Genomic DNA, 19,924 nt, shown 5'->3' on the forward strand with positions numbered 1-19,924 from the left:
GGTTCAATATACTGTCCGTATCTACATAGCATAGCCCGTGTACACGTCATGTTTGATTAGTTATTGATTCCTTCACTCTCATGTAGTATGATGAAGGATATCTCTGACGGACATTTTCTCATCAGACGTATATCTTTAATTGTAGAACGCGAATAAGAGGGTTGTCATTGAGACGTTTACGTCAGAAAAAATGCACTTTCAACAGCCAATTGATTGAAGTTTAAGCTACACATAAATTGACGTCCAAAAGCTCCACAGCGGACTTATTGATGATCACTTCATCTTTCGTGGTATATTCAGGCTCTTTCAATGACTGGTTAAATCTATCGTGGTGGGAAGAAAAGGCATACTCCGCATGAGTCGTTTGCAGACTGATGTCGTTTGTGTGGTGGAGTTCGCCGCCGAGAGGTTGCGCGTCGTTCGAGGCTGGTTACTGATGTTACGACCACTGATGTAGATACACAAAGAAAATTGGGAATTTTCAGAAGGGTTTTCTAGATTTTCAGGGTCACATTAAGCACACCCATGACAATGATGCCATTGAGCGAGGATGACTAACGAAAACATATGATCTTCGTGAAGGAGTTATTTATGTGATCATAAAAACACGGATGTTGAAAGATTTCTTCTTTTGGTGCTCTGAAGAATTTCGTGTAGGAAAACCTCGCCGGTAGCTCATGTTCTGTTGAAGGTCAACCAAAATATGAATCATGATCATTATACGGGGCCTGGGTGTTGGTCGTTGTTCATGCTGTCAACAAGTAATGGCTTGTAAACAAGTACAGTAAACGACGGTTATAACGAACATGCTTATAACGATCTGACGGATATAACGAGCTTACTTTTTAGTCCCGACTATTTGCTGTAGTTATGCTGTATATATGCTTATAACGAACTACGGTTATAACGAACTAAAAATAGTAGTCCCTTTGAGTTCGTTATAACCGTAGTTTACTGTATTTGCATACTGTGATGGAGCTGCATATCGACCGATGTGGCATAAAACAGCAGTCATTCATATATAGCCTTTATAGGTGATTACAAATGTATTCGGGCGGTCGGATAGCCTAGTGGTTAAAGCGTTCGCTCGTCACGCCGAAGACCCGGGTTCGATTCCCGACATGGGTACATGTACAATGTGTGAGGCCCATTTCTGGTGTCCCCCGCCGTGATATTGCTGGAATATTGCTAAAAGCGGCGTAAATTCAAACTCACTCACACTCACAAATGTATTCACCCGAAGGATACTCCGTGACAGACGGTCCGCAGTTACAAATGTGTCATCTTGTCAGAGGCGACTGGGATCGGAATCGTGTGGTCAGGCTCTGTGATCTCTCCCCCCTCCACACACACACCACACATTTTGTTCATGATATCAACCGTTTGTTTCGCCTCTGATTCACTTATTTCAATTACACCCTTTTTGCCAACTAAGAAGAATAGTCACACCAAAAGACGTTAAAACATGGTACTTGATGTTACCCTGTCTGGCAGCACGGTATTCCTCTTAAATTGCGGCATGGTATCTCAGTGGGCTAGCACTACAAATCGGCATTAGTCCGGACTAGTACAAGCAGACACACACACACACACACACACACACACACACACACGCACGCACGCACGCACGCACGCACGCACGCACGCACGCACGCACGCAAACACACATACACACACACGTGCATGCACGTCCCTTTAAAAGTGCAATAATCATGGACGCGACGTTAAACCCCATTTCGCTTCACCTCATAGAAAACAGCTAGGAACTAGGAACTGGCATACAAGTTGCACATGAGAGATATATCTGTACTTCAGAGGGCATGTATTTGAAGTTCAATGTATTCGTATGCTTGCATCATAAAGAGTACAACTGTGAGCTGACCGAGTAGACGCTGTAGGCGACTGGCTGAACACGTCTCCCGACTCCGTGTCGTCAAGCGTTGTTGCACTGCCTGCATTATTCACATCGTCAGCACGTGGCCCACATAACAGCACTTGCAGTGCGTTGAGACCATTCTGTGTCGGGGCGTTGATAATGGTGTTTTATCTACAGGTTTGCTTGTCGTGGGTACAAATCCCAGATTCGACCGATTAAAACCAAATTGTCAAATTTTGTGACCGGTGTGGGCACTCCTCCTATCTCAAGCAGCTTATGAATTCCGAATTGCGTAAAGCTGTAATCACCGAAATATATGTGTATTATTCATACTGTCATAACAGTATCTGTTTGTTGTTGTTTAACGCTGCTATTCAGTTATAACCCGGCGGTCCGTAAATAATCGCACCTGAACCAGAAAAAACAGTGATTGACATCATGAGCATCGATCCACGCAATTTTGATACGATGACACGCATCAACCAAGACAGCGGACCTGACCATCCGATCTCGTTAGTCGCCTTGGGACAAGCATAGGTTGGTGACGATTCTAACTAGGATCTTCACGAGTTGTTCGTAAGGGCTGAGAGTGCTGGTTGACAGTGAGGGTTGACAGTGGGGGTTGACAGTGGTGGTGGACAGTGAGGGTTGTCGGTGGGATTGACGGTGCTGGTTGACGGTGGGGGTTGACGGTGCTGGTTGACGGTGGGGGTTGACAGTGCTGATTGAGAGTGAGGGTTGACAGTGCTGATTGAGAGTGAGGGTTGACGGTGCTGGTTGACAGTGAGGGTTGACAGTGCTGGTGGACAGTGAGGGTTGACGGTGCTGTTTGGCAGTGAGGGTTGACGGTGCTGTTTGGCAGTGAGGGTTGACGGCGCTGGATGACAGTGAGTGTTGACGGTGCTGGTGGACAGTGAGGGTTGACGGTGCTGTTTGACAGTGAGGGTTGACGGTGCTGTTTGACAGTGAGGGTTGACGGTGCTGGTTGACACTGAGGGTTGACGGTGCTGGTTGACAGTGAGGGTTGACGGTGAGGGTTGACAGTGAGGGTTGACGGTGCTGGTGGACAGTGAGGGTTGACAGTGGGGGTTGACAGTGGGGGTTGACGGTGCTGGTTGACGGTGAGGGTTGACAGTGAGGGTTGACGGTGCTGGTGGACAGTGAGGGTTGACAGTGCTGGTTGAGAGTGGTGGCTGACAGTGGTGGCTGACAGTGGGGGTTGACAGGGCTGGTTGACAGTGAGGGTTGACAGTATGTGTTGACAGTGATGGTTGACAGTGAGGGTTGACAGTGAGGGTTGACGGTGTCGTTTGACAGTGCTGGTTGACAGTGAGGGTTGACGGTGGCGGTTGACGGTCAGGGTTGACAGTGAAGGGCATGAGTATAATATACTGGCTTACCCCACGGCTTACATGCAGAGGATGTCATAAACCTGTATTTGTTCACTAGGATATGAGTGAGTGAGTGAGTGAGTATGGTTTTACGCCGCTTTTAGCAATATTCCAGCAATATCACGGCGGGGGACACCAGAAATGGACTTCACACATTGTACCCATGTCGGGAATCGAACCCGGGTCTTCGGCGTGACGAGCGAACGCTTTAACCACTAGGCTACCCGACCGCCCCCACTAGGATATGACATGATACCAAGCCTGTTTTATTTATTGTCACCAAATCGTATTCCACATCATTTTTTCATCATTAAATATTTCCTTCTTCGCAATACAACACAAGAAAGTAGTTCACACAATACACAACAGGTCAAGAAATAGTAAGCCTGTTATGTTAATATTGCCCCAGGATGCTTTTAATGGTGATGATAATACAACTACATTCAACTATTGAAGCAGAAGAAACACACCCCGACAGAACAAGGCCGGAATGGTACAGTTCTCAGCCTCAAGCAACAAGCCTGGCAGATTATGTCATCGCTACAAAATTATTTTCGACTCGATGGCTGTGAACCGCTGCCGCTTCTACATAATGACTTGCCAATGTCCAGATGATTAGAGTCACTTGGATGAGAAATGTCTTGTTGTGAAAGGAGGCGAAAGAAAGTGGGCTTTTGGGGCAGAAACAATAGCTTGTGTGAAGCTTTGGAAGTGACAATCGTCAATGAATTCTGTGGGATAGCGTGATCCACTTAAACCCGTCTTGGAGTTAGCTGGCTACCCCGGGTTAGGCCAGGCCGTGTGCATGCCCTGGACAGGAATGTTGTGAAAATTCACAAGCACCGGTAACTTTGAATCAATCACCACCTATGCTTTCGTAGGTCAGTTTTGTTCAATTCACAATAGTTTGTTCGATGATTTTATGCATATCTACTTAATGTATTCAGTATATTTGAAGTTGAAGGTTGCAAATGATTTGATGCTGATAATGTCACCCATGCATTGTTATTATTTGATTCGCGTCCAACTGGGTTTAAGACAGTGTTACTGGCGACACACACACCCTTCCCATCACACACACGATCGCATGCACGCACGCACGCACGCACGCACGCACGCACACTTCCACTTTATGTAAGTTGTATGAACAGCCATTAGTCGCTGTCTACACATTCACAGAGGAAACAGTGACAAACACATCAATTGCATAGTCATGAAATGAAAATGAAGTTTTCTTTGTGTGTGTCATGATTTTGATGTGCAAGAACGTATTCGATCTTGCTTATGTCTACAAATACTACAGTCAACAGTGACCCCCCCCCCCCACCCCCCCCCCCCCACCCCTCGACCCCTCCCCTCATACTTTTTCTCTCCAACCAGTTGATGTATAATTCAGACATCACGGAGAGAAACATGACTGATCAATTAGTCCCACAGTTGTTAATCATTCTGATATTCTAGCCGAGAAATGGTATTTCGTGTCACGACCATTTATTTGGCTAATTTGGGATCATTTTGCATGTAAATCTCCCGTTGTGTACGGAAAACTGTAGAGGACACTGTCGCAGTCTCACGATTTCGGACAATGGAGGCGTAATTTTACAAATCATGGACGTGCATCATGTATAATGTCGAAATCCCGCGTTTTTTACTTTTAGAAAATACGTAATATTTCAGTGGCAACAGCGCTAAGTCACGTGTTCCATTTGGCAAAAGTGAATACTACTGGTGCACACTAACTGGTGAAGGGTACATATGCCTTTATTATCTATATGTCAAGGTCGCTATACACTGGCATCTTTCATCTATATGTCAAGGTCGCTATTCACTGGCATCTCTCATCTATATGTCAAGGTCGCTATACACTGGCATCTCTCATCTATACGTCAAGGTCACCATACACTGGCATCTCTCATCTATACGTCAAGGTCGCTATACACTGCCATCTCTCATCTATATGTCAAGGTCGTTATTCACTGGCATCTCTCATCTATACGTCAAGGTCGCTATACACTGCCATCTCTCATCTATACGTCAAGGTCGCTATACACTGCCATCTCTCATCTATATGTCAAGGTCGCTATTCACTGGCATCTCTCATCTATATGTCAAGGTCGCTATACACTGGCATCTCTCATCTATACGTCAAGGTCGCTATACACTGCCATCTCTCATCTATACGTCAAGGTCGCTATACACTGCCATCTCTCATCTATATGTCAAGGTCGCGCTATTCACTGGCATCTCTCATCTATACGTCAAGGTCGCTATACACTGGCATATTTCATCTATATGTCAAGGTCGCTATTCACTGCCATCTCTCATCTATATGTCAAGGTCGCTATTCACTGCCATCTCTCATCTATATGTCAAGGTCGTTATTCACTGGCATCTCTCATCTATATGTCAAGGTCACTGTTCACTGGCATCTCTCATCTATACGTCAAGGTCGCTATTCACTGGCATCTCTCATCTATACGTCAAGGTCGCTATTCACTGGCATCTCTCATCTATATGTCAAGGTCGACATACACTGCCATCTCTCATCTATATGTCAAGGTCGCCATACACTGCCATCTCTCATCTATACGTCAAGGTCGCTATTCACTGGCATCTCTCATCTATTTGTCAAGGTCGACATACACTGCCATCTCTCATCTATATGTCAAGGTCGCGCTATTCACTGGCATCTCTCATCTATACGTCAAGGTCACCATACACTGCCATCTCTCATCTATATGTCAAGGTCGCCATACACTGCCATCTCTCATCTATACGTCAAGGTCGCTATTCACTGGCATCTCTCATCTATTTGTCAAGGTCGACATACACTGCCATCTCTCATCTATACGTCAAGGTCGCGCTATTCACTGGCATCTCTCATCTATACGTCAAGGTCGCCATACACTGCCATCTCTCATCTATATGTCAAGGTCGCCATACACTGCCATCTCTCATCTATATGTCAAGGTCGCTATACACTGCCATCTCACCCACTGGTGAAACGCACGTGTCTAATCTATATGTCAAGGTCGCCACACACTGCCATCTCTCATTATATTTCAAGGTCACTGTACGCTGTCATCTCACCAATTGGTGAAACGTACGTGTCTCACAATATGTGAAGGTCGCATATGACTCGTCTATATGTCAACGTCGCTATACTCTGTTGTTCTCTATGACATCATCAGTTGCAAAATCAAACGAGTCAGCCAATGTATAACAGAACGGAACCGCTTTGATCAGGGCGGAACTGCGTCCTTTCGAATCGAGCGTGATTACGTGTCTCCAGAAACAAGATCACAGATTAAGCATTTTGTTCACACGAAACACGTCAGGAAGCTGTGAGTTCCGCTGTAATTATTCTTTTTGTAAAAGCGCTGGAGCCTTAGCACCACGGCGGGGAACATACAGTTTGGCATCGTTCATTTGGCATTGAACAAAGACAGAGTGCGTGACAAGCCAGCACGTGAACCATTAGGCTCCCCCGGGGTCGAGATGGGGGTTTGGTGGTGGGAGAAGTACGCTCGTGTGTTTCGCAAGTCTCGTCTTCAATACTTCCCATTAGTGCCAAGAGGGAGGAGGGAAAACTGAGCCTTGGGGTATCGACTTGATGCATCTGCTAAGCGCAGACTGTAAATCCGAAGCAAAGTTCACATTTGAGAAATGTTTATTGTCACGACCCTAATATGAGGCCTAGGCCTCTGTTCTTCCCGTCATAATTTTAAAAAGTTATCAAATATTTTTAGATGCATCATCCAGGGTTAGAAACTAACAGCTTTTGTCCACTAGTCCTTATAATGATAACATATAGCAAAACCCTTAAAATGGGCCAATTTCTACTAGTCCTTAGGATACCTTTACTTTTGGGCAGTTTGGTTAGGACAACAGGACTAGTGCCAATTTCTAACGCTGTCATCGAAACAGTTTTGGTTATCTTTGAAACAACTAGTTGTATATTATGTTGTTTGTTTGTTTAACGCCGTACTCAGCAATATTCCAGCTATATGACGACGGTCTGTAAACAATCGAGTCTGGACCAGACAATCCAGGTATCATGAGCATCGATCCACGCAATTGGGATACGATGTAAATGAATTAACCAATGCAAGTCAGCGAGCCTGACCACCCGATCCCGTTAGTCGCCTCTTACGAAAAGCAGAGTCGCCTTTTATGGCAAGAATGGGTTGCTGAAGACCTATTCTACCCCGGATCTTCACGGGTCTAAAGTATGTTGTAATTACATATATAATTATATTTTATCGCTTTTTAACATATGTTGTCAGGAGTGTACATCAGTACTCATTTGTGACATGAAATTCAGCATGTAGAAACGCTATCACGCCCTCGTACTTCATTTTGCATTATGTCATTAGAAGAAAATCAATGCTGGTATGATATCTAATTGGGAAACTAGACGCCTCTTGCATTTCAAATCACTCATCTAATGAAATATGCATCGATCGATGTGTAATAATCATAATGTTTCATCACAATTATGTGACAATGGTTTAGTCTAATTATGAAAGTTGATATGATTTGATACCAGAGAGACAGCGGGCCCTCTTCCTTGTAATGCCCGGGATGGCTTGGCAGCGGAAATAATCAGATACAACAGGATATAGACACGTGATTCACCAAACAGTTGTCACAGTGCTCGGATACACCACTGTCTGAATGCGACTGGATGCGACTCTCGGATTCGATAGATAATTGAAGGTATTTGTTCTGCAACTTGATGAATCAGCTTAAGGGGAAATGGGAATAAGTTGCCAGGTTTGCTGAGTCAACAAAATGCATGTGCATACATTGATAGCGTATCGTGTCGTATCCAACAGTCGGATGCGACTTTGGTTTAATTGGATGAATGGTATAACTATGTTTCTTAATGTCGCAGACTTGTAGATGAAGTGAGAGATTGTCATCTCATGATCAATGACTGGAGAAAAAGGTATTCAATTTTTTAGTTGGAAATCGGATGCGACATATAGTTTGGTTTCGTTGAGAAAGTCATTAATTAAAACCCTATTCCATGATGAATTAGACCACTTGATGCGTTTGTCAGTACAGCTATTGAAATAAACAAAGTCGGCGTGGAGTACAGACAGCGATACCCACCAGGTGAGCCAGGCCAAAGCTGACATATTGTAAAATTAATCATGATTCGTCTACGTATTATCAACGATGGGGGGCGGTCGGGTAGCCTAGTGGTTAAAGCATTCGCTCGTCACGCCGAAGACCCGGGTTCGAATCCCGACATGGGTACAATGTGTGAAGCCCATTTCTGGTGTCCCCCGCCGTGATATTGCTGGAATATTGCTAAAAACGGCGTAAAACCATACTCACTCACTCACTGTTATCAACAATGACCACTAAGATTCAGGTCACGTTTTCAGAAAACTCAACAATTGATCAAATACAATACTTTACTTTATTCGTCTTTTTATCACAATACTGCTTCCATCCTTATCGTCAACCTCTCCCTCTCCACACACCCCTCACTTTAACAGACACTTTCTGCTATCCGAGTTACAACATAGCACCAAATATTCTGTTCCGATGGCTGCCGCACTGCAGTGGTCGCCATAACTGACATTTGATGCAATCAGACTAATATCATGTTGTTGCGTTCCCCACGGAGAAAACTAAATGTTATTTTCTTTCTGTTGTCCTTCCCAATTGGGATAGAGCACACAAAACCATCAACGATCAAACAGCGAACAGCTGCGTGCATAACACGTGCAGTCATGAATGCATAAAAAATACACATGTTCAGAGTAGGTGAAATTGACAAATAGTATACTAAGGCTAGACGGTATTGTTCTGTTTGCAAACAAATATCAATGTGTCATATCGTCTGGGCCTTTGAATAAAGAACGCGCTTTGTTTTTGGTGGTTCATATTTTTGCCTATTTATCAAACAACATGTTTTAACCTTTTATCATCTGTAGAATGAAACCTTGGTAATCTGGATCCCGTCTATCCGGACACTCTTCTTTACGAACGAACACCTCGATATTTCTGTCCGGATTAACGGGGCTTCACTGAATAATCTTCAAAAAATAACTTTAAAAATCGTTTGTCTTTGAACTTCACTATCTCAGGTTGAACCACTATGTCAACGAGCTATCTAAACTGAAAATAAGGATTGAAACCTGAAGAGAGAGTGAGTTTGGTTTTACGCCGCTTTTAGCAATATTCCAGCAATATCACGGCGGGGACACTAGAAATGGGCTTCACACATTGTACCCATGTCGGGAATAGAACCTGGGTATTCGGCTTGACGAGTGAACGCTTCAACCACTCGGCTACCCCACCGCCCCCCGAAACCTGTAGAAGTGTAGGAATGTTGTATTATTGTATTTTTCATATGTGAAACAAATCATCGTCATTCATCATCTTGCAGCAAACCGTATTTCACTAACTCAATAAGTAGATATGTCAAACTGTTTCGTATCCTTAACGTGAAGACCTAATTGTCAAGCCAGTTCCTCTATCACGTTAAGGAGGGATGCGGTTACAATATGTAAATACAACAAACAGAGACGAAACACCGACATATGAGTGACGTTGTAAATATCAATGCGAGGAGAACTGTCAATTTCCCTCGTTCGCATTGCATGCGATCTACAGTGCCGTTATGTATCCCTGCTAATCACGACAACCCACATAGAATATCTTATCTCCATAATCATAGCTTCGGTCACTTTTAGTTTAGTTTCTCCTCGGTTCATACGGCCGAATTTGTTTCCAGTTCGCTCTGTATTCCGATGTCATGTGCACTAACTGCCACGCTGCCAATACAAATAAATATTCAATTCTTTTGCCCGAAGCACAGTCTCGCAAACTCACAGCTTACCAGCTCATCGTTTTACGAATAAGAATCATAGGATTATGTGTAACCGATCATTAAAACCGTGACTCAGAAAGATACGAAATTTCAGAAAAAGAAATATATGCAAACTAGAATATTCTAAATGCAAAAATATAATAAAACATACAGACCGCTGAAACTTCAAAGACCGGTATTTGCTTAAAAACGTAATCGTTGTGATTCCAGAGAGTTTGTTAGTTTGCTTCATCATGAATTCATGAATAATAATAAACACAATGAACACAGGAACACCCGATACGATAGATAGCTTCACGGGACACAGGAACTTCGTGCTTGTTCTCAGATGGTATGGCGTTAAGAATAACAGACAAGAAACTGGCGGTTCTCCGCAGTGTCGATGTCACACTGACTTTAAAAACATCCCAACTTTCTCAAACTTAATACATCCGTACTTTTAGACTTTTGTGAAAATATTTGAAAAAATAACGATAACTTTTTTTTGCAGTCTGCATATGATATGGAGCATCATTCACGTGGAGCTTCTTCTCGGCAGGTGTTGCACTTGCATCAAGCAACGTAGTTGGCTGATCTTTACAATATATGCCGTTTGCGACACATTTGTTTGCGATAACTTTGAAATCATTCACTTGAGTGAGAAAAAGTTCCATTAATTCCAAGTGTACAGTAATGCATTATTTGAAATCAAGTCTTTAAAAGGCATTTAAAAGTGATGCACATTAAGATGAGAATTTATGGATGTCAACTTCTTTATTATATCAAAGAAATTGACATCCATAAAATTGACATCAATATTAATTGAAACGCTGAGCCCAGATAATGTAGGTATGTATATATTCACAACCAAAGTGTCCATTCGTGAAAAATGATAGACCAGTTACAATAGAGTGACATTACAGCCGTGTTTTAATTAGTAAAAAAACAGGATATTCGAATCTACTGGTCTAAACTTAGCGTATTAAGGTATTGGAATGTAGCTCCATCAATAATCACCATATTCAAATATAGTTATTCAAACAGAGCAGGCTTGTCATTCGAATGATATCTCTTGATGTCGTTCTGCTATAATCGTGAATGCTAATTATTTTTTTAACAGGTATTGAATTGGCGAATCATTATACTAGATTAATACACAGCGCATCAAGCAGCGGAAAAGATTATTGCTGGTTGACTAGTGGGCTGTAGTCGGAACCGGTTTACTGTAGGCCAATTAAGCGGGCAATAGATTTTATGTGACGGGGCTGTATAACCAGCACTCGGGCAGCATTAGGGCGGTTAGCTGTCAATGCTGAGAAGGGAAAGCCGTGTTTATACTGTTGACAAAACCCCCATAACCAAGGACTACCTATGTTGAGCTAAAGCTTATAGCCAATTGTTCCTAGTTTCAGTGCAGAGCCAAGAGGAACAACTGGTTTGCTGGGTGTCGATGGCGAGTGCAATATGCGTCTTCATCTACGTCGATGTCTGTGGGTAGCGTTGCCGGTCGTCGCGGTGCAATTGGTCATCATGTATTGGGGTGCAAGAAGTCCATCTGTGAGGAAATCTTATATTCCACTGAGACATGTCCAAAGTCGAGATTTGCCGGCAAAGCAAGAGTTCACGGGAACTTGCAATCCTGATGTAAGTATATACTTATCGATCGATATTGTTGACATTTCTTAACTGTTTGAAGATCGCCCTGTCGTTGGATAATGTGTTTCTGGAGCGCTAATGGTTTTATAATGACGTTATGTTAGGATACTTCTTTTGATTGTGGAATGTGCAATGCATACACATCAGAGATTGCCTCCGGGTAATGCCACAAACTTGCGCCTCTCTATTGACAATTTCTCATTGACAAAAGATCATGCACGTCGTAGTCACGGCTTTAAAGTTCAATTTACAACGTTTGGAATAAACTTAAAATGAAATCTTGAATGGGAATTTAAGATCGAAAACTACGGAATCATTATTCATATTGTACGTAGGTAATAATGATGAACTAGTCGATCGTTTGTCAGTCTCCACGTTGTTAACGTAAGGAATATGTGTCTGTCGCATGACTGTAACGATTTCACCAATTTGGAAACACTGTAAAACTACAGCAAAATGAATGTTGCTTTCTATGGCATGTATTTCTGAATGAAGACAACTCTTTAAGAATGTTGGCAAAGAACACACCTGAAGTACACATCTCCCCGTAGGGATGATGATGTATGACCTAGCTGCTACAGCACGGCATCGTACCCCCCCCCCCCCCCCCCCCCCCCCAAACACCAACACATCCACACCAGCCCCGCCTCTCTTTGTTGGAAGATGGTGCTAATATAAGCTGTAACCGTATCATTCGTTATGGGCAGATATTTCCGCCTACAGTACTTCCAGCGCTGATAATGGTATAATTGTTTCTCGTTTGTAGATGATTAAGGAAATGGTTTCCCCAGTAACTGTCGGTTACGGGTTGGTATAATTAATCTTTATTAATCATATGCCAGTCACATTAATGCAGCACTACAATTATGACTATTAGTATTCATAACTTCATTGCGCCAGTTCAAATTATAGACAGTATTAATTATCTTAATCTAGGCAACGTTACTTTGTCGAAGCTATGTGAAAACGTTCTTTCAATATAATTCACTTGGCAATTCTTGAGTCACGATACACCAAAATGTTAAAGCCGATGCGAATCAAAAGCCAGTCTGTTTATAACGCATCAGTCACTCCCCCGCTATAACGCGTGGCTATCACACGCGATTCGTGGAAAGCTTCAGCGCAGATCTTATCAAACATTGGTAAACGCTAATGAAAATAAAGTATTTTCTTCGACTGTATGTTAAAATGTAGGCAACATGTTTTTTCTAACCTGTCTGCCTGATGTGCATGGCGTAGACAGACCACAGTTTGACCTGTGACCACCACGTAAGAGCGAAGGTGACCCTGTGATGTGCTGCTGTTTACTGTCAGATATAGTAACATTGTAGTAGTGAGTGAGTGAGTTGGGTTTAACGCCGCTTTTAACAGTATTCCAGTTATATCGAGGCGTGTCAGCTTAATGTGAGAGGAAAACCCGAAGTGATGTAGGTCTCAGACGTTTACCACTTCGGTGAAACCCACGAGCACGTGTATGGTGCTGACAACCTAGAAACATAATCGGGGCGAACCGGGATTCGAGCCCACAAACGTAGGTTTCTGGCGTGCCCAAGGGATGCAACTGTGCACAGCGAATCGCGGCGCTTTAGACGACTGGGCCACCCGTGCCCCCTTAACATTGTAGTAAATTACAGTGATTGTTATTATTACAACAGTATCGCTGTTTTGGCAGCATCTGGACATATGGCGTCGTCAATGGCGCCAACCGATACCCATTTTATTCGCTGTTTCCTACAGTCGTGGGGGCGGTCGGGTAGCCTAGTGGTTAAAGCGTTCGCTCGTCACGCCGAGGACCCGGGTTCGATTCCCCACATGGGTACAATGTGTGAAGCCCATTTCTGGTGTCCCCCGCCGTGATATTGCTGGACTATTGCTAAAAGCGGCGTAAAACCATACTCACTCACTCACTCACTCTACAGTCGTGGATTTCTGCTTTGTCCCTGAATTTCTATATGGATTATATAGGATGACCAGATACTACACCGTAACGAAATAACTAGGAAATATGGTAGGCGACCCGTGAAGATCCGGGGTAGAATAGGTCTTCAGCAACCCAACACGACTATGCTTGTAAGAGTCGACTAACGGGATCGGGTGGTCAGGCTCAAATATATGGTAAGGACCCTTTTCCAATCTTTGTCATATAAAGGTGTGATATAAACAAACGCAGTGTTTAAGTAATGTTAAATCGAACTCACTCACATCACTCAATGCCTATTACATATTTTCATATTATCGGACCCGTGAAGACCCGGGGTAGAATAGGACTTCAGCAACCCATGCATGCCGTAAAAGGCGACTATGTTTGTCGTAAGAAAATATGATCGGGCTCGCTGACTTGGTTGATGCATGTCATCGATCCCAATTTCGTTGATCGATGCTCATGATTTCAATCACTGGATTCGCAGACCCGATTATTTACAGACTGCCGTCATATAGGTGGAATATTGCTCAGTGCGGCGTAAAACAATACACAAACGAACAAACATATTATCGATCTCTCTGGTTCCAATGCTTATTCGCCGATTTAAAAATAGACTTAACGTGACAAGCAGGGCAAATTAAGAAGTACACAAGTCACGTTGTAATCTGGAGAAGGGTCGTCTCGAATAGCCGAAGGTCTCCCTCTGCCGTCGTCTGTCCATTAAGAATATAAGGTTTCACTTATATACCAGACATCTTGATGAGATGGCTAAAATTGTTTTAGTTGGACTGAATATACGCATTACGTCTAAATGGACACATGTGTCTGGGTGTCAAGTGAGTCTATTGCGTCTGCTGCAGGCTATTGTGTCTTCAACACACTACTCTCGGGGGCTGGTATTTTGTGCATTCAACGCTTTATGTGAACTGAGAACAGTTGGTTAAACCGATTATATCACTTTATGAGATCACAAACTGCATTGGTTATCACAGTGTTACAGAACAAACGAGCTGATGTGACATGTGGACTTACGATGTGGGAGAGACACTTTACATTGGTCACATGCGTGAGAGACACGTCACATCGGTCACATGTAAGAGAGACACGTCACATTGTTCACATGTGTGAGAGACACGCCACGTCTGTCTCGTGTGTGAGAGACACGTCACATCGGTCACATATGTGAGAGACACGTCACATCTGTCACGAGAGAGAGAGAGAGAGAGAGAGAGAGAGAGAGAGAGAGAGAGAGAGAGAGAGAGAGAGAGAGAGAGAGAGAGAGCAAAGGAACACGTGTGTTATAACGCCCATTAATCCATTAATACCCCTACGAGTACACGGTGACATGTGATTCGGTAATATACTCAAGTGTAAATTAATCCCGAGGCTTATCTACTTCCAGCTATGTAATCCAGTACGAGACGACATGCTCAACGTGCACATCGTCGCACATTCCCACGACGACGTTGGCTGGTTGAAGACAATGGATCAGTACTACACGGGGGAGAAGAGCGTAGGGTCCGGTAGGTACATCTGTCAACACATTACGTAAAACAAGCACAGCTTCGGCTAACAACAAAGACAAGTGAGAGTGATTTCACTGGATTGACGTCATCAGTAGGTCGGCACGTGTCTCATGCATCATAAGAAAAATGCTCGATTACCCGGTGTATTATATATCCTTTCAAGTTGGTTGCGAATAGTTAAAGGAATTTTATTATAATGGAAAGGCAGAATACTGCTTTGGAGTATCCACTTGGACAATAGTAACATTAACAAGTGTTAGTCAATATAATATATAACGTCAACGCCAGAGAATAACCAGTCTCGATTATCCGCCGAAACAGATTCCATTGGACAGAAAAGGAGAAAAAGTGGTGGTGAGGTGAAATGGGGTTTAACGTCGCGTTCAAGATTATTGCACTTATATAGCGACGTGCATGCGTATGTGTGCGTTTGTGTGGCTGCTTTACTAGTCCGGACTGATGCCGATTTATAGCGCTAGCTCACTGAGATACCATGCCGCAGTTTAACAGGAATACCCCACTCAGACACAGTATACTGACTCCGGGCGGACCAGTCCTTGTTTTAGCCCCTTAATGCCGAGTGCCATACAGGGAAACAACAAGTACCATCTTTTAACGTCTCTTGGTATGACGCGGCCGGGAATCGAACCCCGGACCTTCCGTCTCCGGGCGGACGCTCTACCACTAGACCACGGAGGCGGTGAAAAGGAGAAAAAAAGTGGCGGCATTTATATGAATGGACCACAGAAAATCAGTGATGACACCAGGTGTTAAGTCAGGTTAGGTTTATTCATTCCTAATTACATAGCGTTGACATATATATCATGTATATTTAGATATATGCATATATGTAGAAGCATTGCTAATCATTTAACAACATTAAGGAAAGGTACAAAAAGAATTTATAACCTAAGAGGGAAAACATATCGGGGTTCATAAAAATCATTTATCACCCAAACCTGTCTCCCACGGGAGATATCGCTTGGATGAGATCAAGCGATATCTACACTGTAGATATCGCTGCAATGAAATTACATCACAATACTTTGCAGACCATTGTGACGTCACTGGTTACCATGACGTCACAATCAAATGACATCACTAATGGCTCTGCTACTGAAGCTGTTTGCAGTACTTTTTACACTGAAGACACTGCTAATTGCTGTCTACAAATTGAAAAAGTTGAAAGAATGATGTTGGATGATAAATAAAATCTCACCCTCGTGTCTTGATATCAAATATATCAACACTCGTTGATAAAAGTGTCCAAAATCCTCGGCAAGCCTCGGAATTTTTCCGCTTTTATCAACTCGTGTTGATATATTTGATATCAAAAGACACTCTGGTGAGATTCTCTATATGTGCCCTTGGGTCATATCACGTCACGAGACAACAGTGTATTGTTTCGGCCATCCCGACGTCATTGTTGATGTGATTCGAATCTTATTGTGACTCGAGGTCGGAATGACGTCACACTAGAAACGACGTCATAGCTGAAGATTGTGACGTCATTCGACAAATTGTGGTTCCGCTGATGTTGCGACTTGCTGTCCGTGTAGGTAAAACAGTAAAATTCGTCTCTGTATGTAGACCACTTCAGTAATAAATAGAACTGTCGCCTGGGAAATACCGGAATTTAGACACTCGTGTCGTAAACATAGTATGACATGAAAACTTCTATCCTCTATATACTTTCAAAATGTGGGTAGGTGGGAGGGGGGCACGGGGGGCACGGGTGGCCCAGTCGTCTAAGGCGCCGCCATTCGCTGTGCAGAGTTGCGTCCCTTGGGCACGCCAGAAACCTATGATTGTGGGTTCGAATCCCGGTTCGCCCCGATTATGTTTCTAGGTTTGTCAGCACCATACTTGTGCTCGTGGGTTTCACCGAAGTGGTAAACGTCTGAGACCTGCATCACTTCGGGCTTTCCTCCCACATCAAACTGACACGCCGCGATATAACTGGAATACTGTTAAAAGCGGCGTTAAACCAAACTCACTCACTCACTCACTCAAAATGTGGGGCTTATGAATATTTGGGGTAATGGACACGGACATACGGACACACATACATTTACAGAGACGGACACAGAAAAGACACATTCTAAACAGGCACACATAGACACATAAGGGAACATGCATACCTTCTCTCTCACATACATGTACATGCACACATCTTAGAGACAAAGGATACTAAACGAGCTCCCGTGTAATACCAATTTATGAAACGAGTATTACTTGCCATTTATAACGTTTTTTGAATTATACTGTTGAGTGTGAATAACCTGACACCTATGCGATCCACGGCATAACCCAATTGAGTTTAACAGAATAATTCTTCAAAAGTTGAAACGTATGAGTCTAATACCATACAACGGTCTACCTTTAAAATTCAGGCCTCCGTTCCACAAAGTTATCGTAGCGCTAAGGTTATCGCAACTCACATACTTTAACTTAGATTAACGACTGTCGTTGCGCTACGGTGCGATCGCCTTGTGGAACGGGGTCCTGCACCACAAAGTTTACATTCACGTCACAATACCCGATGACGTAATTTGTGGAATTTAGTTGCAAGATAAATCGTCGAAACAATGTCATGTGACGTCAGCCTAGCAACAAGGTTGCTAGGGTCATCGAGTCGTGCATAAGCTCCTCTCAGTGAGCTATCATCTCCACACGCAATAAGCTAAGGGTTGTTGAGAGGTTTCAATATTTTTCTAAGCGTACATAAGCACTCGTTTTGGTATTTCACAATGTGTAATACAGCTGTATGTTTTATTAAGTAATAAATACAAAAAAATACATAGCGCCATGCAATTATGCAGTGATTAAGTACTGTATGCAAGTGGCAGGCATGATATGCACGTCAATGACAAGACATGTTCACGCTGCATTACGAAGCAATGCTAACAGGGACACTCTGACACTCTGCTGACATTTATATATTACAGTAAAAAGACATTATCTTGATTACAACTTTTAGATGTAAGTTTTTTAGCAATGACAACAGGTATGCTCTGAAACACTACTGACATTTATTACAGTAAAAAAACATTCTCTTGATTATAACTGTTAGAGGTGCGTTTTTAAATGGTGATTTGTGTCATCTTAAAGTGACAAATTCTAGGCATTAAGGGAGTAAAGTGATTTTAGACGACACAACCAAGAAAGAAGGCATAGAAATGTGGTTATACATACATGGATCATTCGGTTCCCACGCCATAAGCCCTTTATCACAATGACCAGTTACTAGTACAGCTAGTCTAATATTTTCACTGACTTATCGCTTATAACCATGACTATATTTCATTTCGTTATTATTTATCTGATGAACGTTCCAAACACCGTAATAACAGATTTTCTGATTTTTTTAAAGATGAACGAACGATTTCTGTGCAGGATCTCGCGATAAACGTAATATCATGTCAGAACAATGTAAGAATGTCACGTTGAGTTTTTGCCACCCATTCTAAATTCTAAACATGGGACACCGTGGGAAAGGAGGGCTGAAACACATCGCGACAGCTGTTTACAGTAGCTTGAACTGTGGATTGTCGTGAACTGTGACAGTTGTGTGAACCCAATAAGCTCCCGGGGATAACAACATGTGGGAGTACTGGGGATATCAATAGACGGGAGTACTGGGGATAGCAACAGGTGGGGGTACTGGGGATAACAACAGATGGGAGTACCGGGGATAACAACATGTGGGAGTACTGGGGATATCAATAGACGGGAGTACTGGGGATAGCAACAGGTGGGAGTACCGGGGATAACAACATGTGGGAGTACCGGGGATAACAACATGTGGGAGTACTGGGGATAACAACATGTGGGGTACCAGGGATAACAACATGTGGGAGTACCGGGGATATCAATAGACGGGAGTACTGGGGATATCAATAGACGGGAGTACCGGGGATATCAATAGACGGGAGTACTGGGGATATCAATAGACGGGAGTACCGGGGATAACAACAGGTGGGGTACTGGGGATATCAATAGACGGGAGTACTGGGGATCACAACAGGTGGGGTACCAGGGATAACAACATGTGGGGTACCAGGGATAACAACAGATGGGAGTACCGGGGATAACAACATGTGGGAGTACCGGGGATAACAACATGTGGGGGTACCGGGGATATCAATAGACGGGAGTACCGGGGATAGCAACAGGTGGGGGTACCGGGGATAACGACAGGTGGGAGTACCGGGGATCACAACAGGTGGGGGTACCGGGGATAACGACAGGTGGGAGTACCGGGGATAACGACAGGTGGGAGTACTGGGGATCACAACAGGTGGGGGTACCGGGGATAACGACAGGTGGGGGTACCGGGGATAACGACAGGTGGGAGTACCGGGGATCACAACAGGTGGGGGTACCGGGGATATCAATAGACGGGAGTACCGGGGATAGCAACAGGTGGGGGTACCGGGGATAACAACATGTGGGGTACTGGGGATATCAATAGACGGGAGTACCGGGGATCACAACAGGTGGGGGTACTGGGGATATCAATAGACGGGAGTACCGGGGATAACAACATGTGGGGTACTGGGGATATCAATAGACGGGAGTACCGGGGATAACAACATGTGGGGTACAGGGGATATCAATAGACGGGAGTACCGGGGATCACAACAGGTGGGGGTACTGGGGATAACAACAGATGGGAGTACCGGGGATAACAACATGTGGGAGTACCGGGGATATCAATAG

The 19,924-nt window shown here is 43.6% G+C and overlaps 2 protein-coding genes across 2 annotated transcripts in view; one reads left to right on the forward strand and one right to left on the reverse strand.

The window, feature by feature from the left end:
• LOC139469389 (lysosomal alpha-mannosidase-like) overlaps positions 1-19,924 on the forward strand; it is an 81,573-nt gene that overhangs the window by 24,024 nt on the left and 37,625 nt on the right. Inside the window, exons 2-3 of the mRNA XM_071251551.1 lie at positions 11,503-11,740; positions 15,079-15,199. Of these exons, the coding sequence (XP_071107652.1) occupies positions 11,561-11,740; positions 15,079-15,199 (301 nt within the window). The 5' untranslated portion in view covers positions 11,503-11,560. The remainder of the gene's footprint in view (positions 1-11,502; positions 11,741-15,078; positions 15,200-19,924) is intronic.
• LOC139467721 (soluble scavenger receptor cysteine-rich domain-containing protein SSC5D-like) lies at positions 2,440-3,255 on the reverse strand. The gene has a single exon (XM_071249231.1). The coding sequence runs from the start codon at positions 3,253-3,255 to the stop codon at positions 2,440-2,442; it is 816 nt and encodes a 271-aa protein (XP_071105332.1).

This window comes from Haliotis cracherodii, unplaced genomic scaffold (assembly GCF_022045235.1).
Source record: "Haliotis cracherodii isolate W230 unplaced genomic scaffold, xgHalCrac1.p SCAF_2, whole genome shotgun sequence".
Lineage (NCBI taxonomy): Eukaryota > Metazoa > Mollusca > Gastropoda > Lepetellida > Haliotidae > Haliotis > Haliotis cracherodii.